This window comes from Choloepus didactylus, chromosome 3 (genome assembly GCF_015220235.1).
Source record: "Choloepus didactylus isolate mChoDid1 chromosome 3, mChoDid1.pri, whole genome shotgun sequence".
NCBI lineage: Eukaryota > Metazoa > Chordata > Mammalia > Pilosa > Megalonychidae > Choloepus > Choloepus didactylus.
Genome location: NC_051309.1, coordinates 78141434 through 78149997, shown reverse-complemented (window position 1 = coordinate 78149997; position 8564 = coordinate 78141434). Strand labels below are relative to the sequence as shown.

General features: G+C 38.8%; 1 protein-coding gene across 3 annotated transcripts in view; it reads left to right on the top strand.

Annotated features, from left to right (window-relative positions):
• Nucleotides 1–202: 202 nt before the first annotated feature.
• ANKRD17 (ankyrin repeat domain 17) overlaps nucleotides 203–8564 on the top strand; it is a 175378-nt gene continuing 167016 nt past the window's right edge. Inside the window, exon 1 of one of the 3 annotated variants that reach the window (XM_037829953.1) lies at nucleotides 203–948. In XM_037829953.1, the coding sequence (XP_037685881.1) occupies nucleotides 553–948 (396 nt within the window). In that variant the 5' untranslated portion in view covers nucleotides 203–552. The remainder of the gene's footprint in view (nucleotides 949–8564) is intronic. The other 2 variants (XM_037829952.1, XM_037829955.1) reach the window with 2 other exon arrangements.

The window sequence follows — 8564 nt, the reverse complement described above, 5'->3', positions numbered from 1 at the left end:
GTCTTTTGGTCACCCGCGCGCCAGCGCTCAGGCGACGACTGATGGCGTCACCAGTACTTCCGCCTGCGGCTGCGTTCTAGTCACAAGCAAGGAAGGAAGAAGGGAGGGCTGAAGGGTTGAGTGTGGGGGAAGTGCGAGGAAAGAGAAGAAATCCAGGCGCTCGCGGGCGCTACGGCACTAACCGCGGGCTCTCTTTGTCCCCGCCGTGTCCCCCATCGGAAGCCGCGCTAAGCACACTTCCTTCGTCTCTTTCAGTCTTTTCTCTGGGTCTCCCGAAACTCGGTCTCACTCTACCCCTCACCACCCCCCCTCCCGCCTTTGCTCCCTCACGCTGCCTCCTGTTCCCTCCCTCCCATCGTCAGGCTCCCCGCCCTTAGTATCGCGAGACGAGGTGAGAGCTGGCGGAGCGGCGGCGGCGGCAGCAGTAGAGGTGACCGAGGCGGTGGCGGCTGAGGCGGCCCGGAGAGCTGTGTCGGCCCGGTGCGGCCGAAGTAGCGGTAGAGCGTAGCCCCCACGCCCCTCCCCGTCCGTGCCCTCCCTCTTTCCCTGGGGATGGAGAAGGCGACGGTTCCGGCGGCGGCGGCGGCGGCTACTGAGGGAGAAGGGAGCCCCCCGGCGGTGGCGGCTGTGGCAGGCCCCCCCGCCGCGGTGGCGGCGGAGGTCGGCGGCAGCGTTGGCGGCAGCGGCGGGGCTCATTCGGCTTCTTCTCCTCGTGGGATGGTGCGAGTCTGCGATCTGCTCCTGAAGAAGAAGCCGCCACAGCAGCAACACCACAAGGCCAAGCGTAACCGGACTTGCCGACCCCCCAGCAGCAGCGAAAGCAGCAGCGACAGCGACAACAGCGGCGGCGGTGGCGGCGGAGGAGGTGGTGGCGGCGGCGGCGGCACCAGCAGCAACAACAGCGAGGAAGAAGAGGACGACGACGACGAGGAAGAGGAGGTTTCCGAGGCAAGGGCCTGATTTCAAAGGAAGGAGGGAGGAAGGGACTGTAAAGGGTAGGGCTAAAGGTGGGAGGGGATTTGCGGTGGTGCACATTCCTGTGGGTTGATCCATCTCAGGGGTCAGGCTCTCGACTGCTCTCTTTCTTTCCCCGGCCTAAATCGTGAGGTGTGGGAACGTGGGGGAGGGTAGTTGACACGTGGGGGTGGATGGACAACAGAGTTGGTGAGCAGCATGTTGTCCTGGGCTGGTTCCCATGTTTAAGAATGGAAGGAATTGGTAGATTCCCTATTTGCACACCCGGGAGGTGGGGGGGGGGGGGGTGTCTGCCTCTGGCCAGTAGGGCCACCATATTCCGGGGGCGGGACCGGGGCCGGCACCAAAGCGGGAAGGGTAAGAGTCTCTTGGGGAACAACCAGAGGTTGATAAATTTCTCCCGGTCCTGAGGTGGCAGGGAGCAGATTTGGGGGAGGTAAGGTTGTAATGGACTCAGAGCTAAGTATTTGTATGTGAGAGACACGTGAGAAGCTGTAGTTTTCCATACTGTTATGCTGCAGGTTTTTTTTTTTCCATAGCTATTGTGGCTGCTGAAGAAACCTTCACATCCTCGATCTCTCAAGGATTTTGGATGAACTGATCTTATGTCTATATCCATTCATAACAAACTCATTAGATGAGAAATATATTTGATCCTTACACGTACATACATGTACATCTTCTAATACTTCCTTATTAAGGAATAATTAAGGTAGGGCACGTTGTTTTCCATATAATATGGGGCAGCTAAAGTGTCTGCTTTGGAGCCAGGCTTGGTTGTGGTGAGTTAGAATACGAAGGCCTATTGGTTTGTCCTAGTGATCTGGTTTCATAATAATTGTTTATAATTTTTCCTGGGTATACAGACAGGCCCCGTTGGAGTACATTATTCCTCAAAGAAAGCCATATATTCCCAAAGCTCAGTAAAACATACCATACTGACAGCAAACTAAGAGCCTTACTAGTTACCGGCTCACTTGTAGTTCTCTTGTCCACTACCTGAAATAGAAGTTAGAAAATCTTGATCTGGAGAAAAAAGTAGTAACTTAAGGCAGCAGAAGGAAAACAACACGTGGCTCATTATAAACTTAGTTACAAGAGGGGAGAGCAACTGAATTATCCAGAAATACCACTTTCCATTTATTCCTTTCTACAGAGGTCTTTTCTTGGTCCAAGGCTGTTCTTCTGAAAATTGCATTTATTTGATCCTGGCTTCTGTTCAAATAGTTGATAGATCTTCCATCTAGAAACGCCTTTTATAGGATTTGAGTCTTGTCTGTTAGTTGAAGACTGGATTCTCTTCGACCTCAGATTGGAAGAAGTTATGTAATAGTTAAGATGTAGTGATACAGGTATGTATATTACCTGTATCTCCCTGCATTTAACCTTTTGAATTCTGAGGATAAATGTGTTGATAGATTCATATTGATCTAATTTGAGGTTGTAGGATAGTGTATTGCTAAGGCTGCATTCAAAATAATGAAGAGAAAGATAGGAGACTTATCCAGTAAAATTTACTTTGGTAATTATAGTCATTCAATTTTGTGATTCTTCTCAGAGATGAGAAACAATGTAGAGGTAATCTAGTTCAACTCCTTTATTTTAAAAGTGAGGAAATAGAAGCATAGAGGAAACTGGTTGCAGAGGGTGATAAAAGAAGTAGAAATCAAAGTTTTCTGATGACTCAGACAAGTATACTTTTTATGATAATTTATTTCCTTCAAAAAATAAGCAGTGAATTGCAAGGTAACAATCATGCGGCTATGAGCAAAATACCGATTTTTAAAAATGATTTAAAATTCTCCGGCAAAAGCTATGGTTTGGAATAAGGTCATGACAGTTGAGTGCTCTAGTTACTGGAATATTCTATAAACTTTAGATACCTAGGTAGTTTTGTCCACTGAAATTTGGCCTAATAAAACTTAGTAATTTCTTAAATCATGTAAATGGACTTAAGTTTACAGGTGTGTTAATTTTGTGGGTGTTTTCCATATCTTGACTTTGTCAACTAGAGGACAAGTTTCTTTGTTTTTATTGTGCTTTATACTGTTTTCTGCACAGTGCCATCAACAGTGGGTTTTTCATTTGTTATGAAGATAAGTCAGGAGAAATAAGTGTAAGAAAGTACAACCATTAAAAAAAATCTGTACAGGTACATCATGAGGGATGAGCAGACAGAAAGGAATATAGTCTGTTTCAGCACTTGTCCCTTATTTTGACTAAAATAAATGAAGACACCTCATGGTCACTGTACAGTAAAAGCTAAATGGGTGAGTTATGTAATGTTTTTCTTTTAATTACATTTTACTGGCATCTCAGTAGTTTGACTTTCTAGAGCTAGGGAATTTTGTGGCTAATACGCATTGTATGTAAACCTTTTTTCTAAGTATTCTATTATAGACTATAATAAAAAAACTGGATAACATGATCCTTGAGATTATCCTTCTAATAAAAATCATCAAAAGGTTAAAAAGGAATATGAAAAGTTATAGTTTTGGAATAACCTAAAAAAATGAAGGATAATTTAACAAAAATATATGTGTTTGCTGTGAAGAAATGCTATCTGGATGTTCCCTGTATCTGCTGAGAGAGGAAAAGTGGAAGGAAAGAAGATTTAAACAAGAGCTTTATTTTAAATGATGAAGAACAAGAGTATAATTTTTATTAAACATTAGAGTAGGTATTGAGAATTGGATTTTTCTTAATGATATTTTGGAATACATCTAAAATTGAAAATGTATAATTTCTTAGCTTTCAGTGGGTGAGTGAAAATAGACAAGTGTATTTCTTAATATAAAAACCATTATGCACTTTTTTTTCAAATTTGGTAGACTAAATTAATTAAGTTGCTTACTCAAAAATAGGAAAGATGTTGAAATTGGAAGTTAATATTCCATTTCAGAAATGAAATTGCATTCTAGTATATGCATTTTTAAATATAATTTAATGTCATTGTTTCCTAGAACAGAATTCAAAGGAAAAAAGCTTGCTATTAAAATTTGCTGGTGAATGTAAAAGTAAATTTTTGTTAAGGATGCATAAAATGTAAATACAGTAGGAATCGATCAGAATACTATCTATTTTTGTAGGTAACCAGAGGCTTTAAATTTAAGAGACAAACCTAGTGAAGAAATTTTAGACAAGGAGAGCCAGTAAATAAATTAGTCCTGACTTATTCAATATTGAAAGGATTTGCAAGGCCAGAGAGAATCTGTTTGCAGACATAAAAGAATTAGGGTCGAGCAGGAGCTCAAGTCAGGGAGAAAGAAAACTTATTTCAGAATTAGGCTGTGTTCCTCAAGCTCATTTCTGTTTTTTGTTTGTTTGTTTGTTTCTTTTTGTTTAATGGAAATATGTCTTCTAAGTTCCTCTGTTTTAATTGTTAGAATCCCAGGTTAGCCCAGAGAAATTTGGCTGTTCCCTAATTTTCTCTCTTAATTGTTGAAGCAGTATTTGTTTGTTAAACGAGAATACTAAGATCTTTGAAGCAGTAATTCTGTCTTAACTGTAATGATCTTTGTCTCCTATCCTGCTTAAGCATAGTACTTGATAAAAACAAAACATTTTAAGTGAATAACTAGTACTTAGGGAGGATCCAGAATTCATTTAGGAAATGTAGAGAAGGAATAGACTTTCTTTCACCTTTCTTGAATCCAGAGCCAAATACTTGAAGTTTGGATTTCAGCATCTTTTAATGTCTTAATTCTTTCCCTTTGTGATAGTGATCTTACCTTGGCATTAGGGGGAAAGCAAGTTAAACTAATGATGCTGGTTGTTGAATTCTTGATAAACTGATTTAAGCCTCTTAGATATATTTACATTTAAAAAACATAATAAAAACTAGTACTTGATATTCAGTGCCTACAGTGTGTCAAGTATAAGATAATGGTTAAGGGCATGGAGTCTGGGTTGGGTTCAAATCCTTGATCTATCACTCACTTAGCTTTGTGTTCTTGGGTAAGATACTTAACCTCTCTCTGCCTCAGTTTCCCTGTATGTAAATGATGATAATAGTAGATCCTACCTCATAGCATTGTTATGAGAATAAGTTAATATAGTTTCCATGTATTTTTATTCTCACCTTAACCCTATGAAATAGGTACTGCCATATTTTTTTCTTTATTCAGTAAATGTTTGAGTTCCTACTAAATGTGCTGGACATTATGCTGTACTGGGCATACAACGGTGAGCAAAAGTGTTTTAAGACATGTTGATTGTAAAATGCACCAATGATTAAATATAGGTTTCGTGAGGTGTGAGAGTGAATTTAAATAGTGAAATGTATATCATGAGTAAGGTGAGTCAGTTTCAGAGGTATATAAATGTTGGGGTGTTGGGTGGGGACATATTTTACAGATAAAGATACTGGCTTAGAAGGGTGTTGGGTAACTTCATCTGGGACACAGCTAATTAGAAGCAGAGCAAGGACTTAAACTGTGTCTGATTCAAAGCCAGCTCATTCACTGATTTATTCACTCATTCATTCACATGCTCTACTATGCTATATAATATTGAGTGCCGTGTCTTTCTTGTTGGCCTTTTCAGATAATGTTAAATTCAGATGGTATAAGGGAAGATACTTTTTTGGCAGTTAAGGTAACTGTTTAAGACAAGTTGATTACCCCCAAGCTTTTTTTTTTTTCCCCTTTTCTTGTTCTGAAAAACTCATAAAAAAATAAATACAGTAAAGTATACACACACACACACACACACATACACATATATAAAACATACCTATTATTCCCATGATCTAGAATAACAACTGTTAACAAAATGAAATTCCACAGTGAAACTACAGGTACCCTTCAACACCATTCCCATTCATATTTGGCTCCTTCTCTCTTCAGAGGCAATCTGTTGTTTCCCCTGCCCCTCTAGATTTGTACTTTTCATGGTTATCTTTCCTTATTAAATTAAAAACATATTTTCTTTAGAAATAGGCATTAACTTGGGGTCTAGGGATGCTGTGAATACCCCCCCATATTAAACACAAGATTTTGTAGAAGGTGCTTATAAATGTTTTTTTTTTCTTTCTTTCTCTCCTCCCCCTCCAATAGTTTGTATGCACAGCTTACATTAGATATTCAGCAAGGTCTATGACCACCACTTCCACTTTCCCTTCTTTTGAAACATCCTTGTAACAGTGGTCGTGGGGAATCTGGCAGCCATTTATTTGGATTGTTTGGAGGTGGGAAATTGCTTCATAAAAGAAGCTCTGTTAGTAAAGTAGGGGGTCCAAGATTGATCTTTCTGATAACTATCCCTATGAATTTTCCTCTCACATCTTCTTATTTTACCTCTTAATTGATAAAGCAGTTTCCAGCTAATCAGTCATGGACTATCAAATCTGAAGACAGAAACTTTGTCTTAGTACTATGTTTCATATAACACAGTACTTTGCACATCATATAAGCCTTAGCTTTGCTACATTTTCATGAAGTTAAATCTTTGAAGCAGAAATATTTCGTGAATATTTGGGACTTCAGATCTTACGTAACAGAACATTCTGGTTGTAGCTATTCCCTAGTTCTAATGCAGCACATTTTGACTTTCAGAAATTCCAACTTCTACCGGCATTCAAGTTATGTGACCCAGTTGATCAGGAAAACAGTTTTAGGTCCTTGAGGGAGCGTAGTAACTACATTTATGATAGTTGTTTATTCTTTGTTTTTATAGACATAATTTAGTGGGTCAAAAAATGTGAATGTAATAAGTAATGAGAGTCCTTATAATTTTTCCATACTTAAGTAGTACCTGCTGATACCACTTATGTTTTTGTTAGGACCAATAGGGGGCACTAACATCCATGGTAAACTGCTAAGCCTAATAAACTACTTTCACCTTTTGAATAAAAAAAACAAACAAGTTTTAGGGAATTGAAGGTAGTGAGTAGATATACCCTTTTAGTACTCACCAGTCTTGTATAGTTAACTCCTGCCATTTGCTACCCAGAAGCAAAATATTTTCTTGATTTATGATGCTTAACTCTTCAGTATTTTTTTCATCTTTAGAAACTATTTTTATGCAGTCATGAGAGGAAGTAGAATTGTGGAACAATATAGGTGTTATTTTGTTGTGATTTATAAGTTGGAGTTTTAATTATAGAAAAGGGAAATGGTGAATTTTACTTTCCCCAAGAATGCTATGAAACTCCAAATTAATATAGCCCTAACTATTGAAAGCATGTGGGTTGCTTTCTGTCATTATAGAACTATCGTAAAACATTACATGATCTTTTTTTAAAATTTTTCTTAATTTTTTTACTGAGATTGTTCATATACCATACAGCTATCCAAAGATCCAAAGTGTACAATCGATTGCCCATGGTACCATCATACAGCTGTGTATCCATCACCACAATTAATTTTTTTTTTCAATTTTTAGATCATTTTCATTACTCCAGAAAAGAAATAAAGACAGAAAAAAAGGAAACTCAAATCCTCCCATGCCCCTAACCACCTCCCTTCCATTATTGATTCATGGTTTTGGTATAGTACATTTGTTACTGTTTATGAAAGAATGTTAAAATACTACTAATTGTAGTATATAGTTTGCAATAGGTATATATTTTTTTCCTATATGCCCCTTTATTATTAACTTCTAGCTTTAGTGTCATACATTTATTCTAGTTCATGAGAGGGATTTCTAATATTTGTACAGTTAATTATGGATATTGTCCACCACAAGATTCACTATTTTATACATTCCCATGTTTTAACCTCCAGCTTTCCTTCTGCTGACATATGTGACTCCGAGCTTACCCTTTCCACCACCTTCACACACCATTCTGCACTGTTAAGTTATTCTCACAACATGCTACCATCACCTCTGTCTATTTCTAAATGTTTAAGTTCACCCTAGTTGAACATTCTGCTCATAAGAAGCAACCGCTCCCCATTCTTTAGTCTCATTCTATATCCTGGTAACTTATATTTCATGTTTGTGAGTTTACATATTATAATTAGTTCATATCAGTGAGACCCTGCAATATTTGTCCTTATGTGTCTGTCTTATTTCACTTAATATAGTGCCCTCAGGGTTTCTTCATCAACCCATTTTTTTAAGACAGTTTTGTTCACACACCATACATTCCTTCCTAAGTAAACAATCGTTGGTTCCCTGTATGGTCACATATTTATGTATTCAGCACTATCACCACTATCTGTATAAGGATATCTCCATTTCTTCCACAAAGGAGGAGGAAGAGTCAAAGAAGATAGACAAAGAAAAAGAAAAAAAAAAGAGACAGAAAAAAAACAAAACATGACAGCTAGAAAGCAACAAAAGGAAAGATAGCATTAAACTAAAGTAGAATAAAGAGTCAGACAACACCACCAATGCCAGGAGTCCCATACCCTTCTCCTTTGCCCCCTCCTCCCCCATATGCATTTAGCTTCGGTATATTGCCTTTGTTATATTAAAGGAAGCATAATACGTTTGTTAATTATAGTTTCTAGTTTGTATTGATTGTATTTTCCCCCCAGTCCTATCCTACACCTTGCAGTGTTGACATTCATTTGTTCTAACTCATGTAGAAACATGTTTGTACCTTTTATTGTGATCATTGAGCACCGTAGGTTTCACTGAGT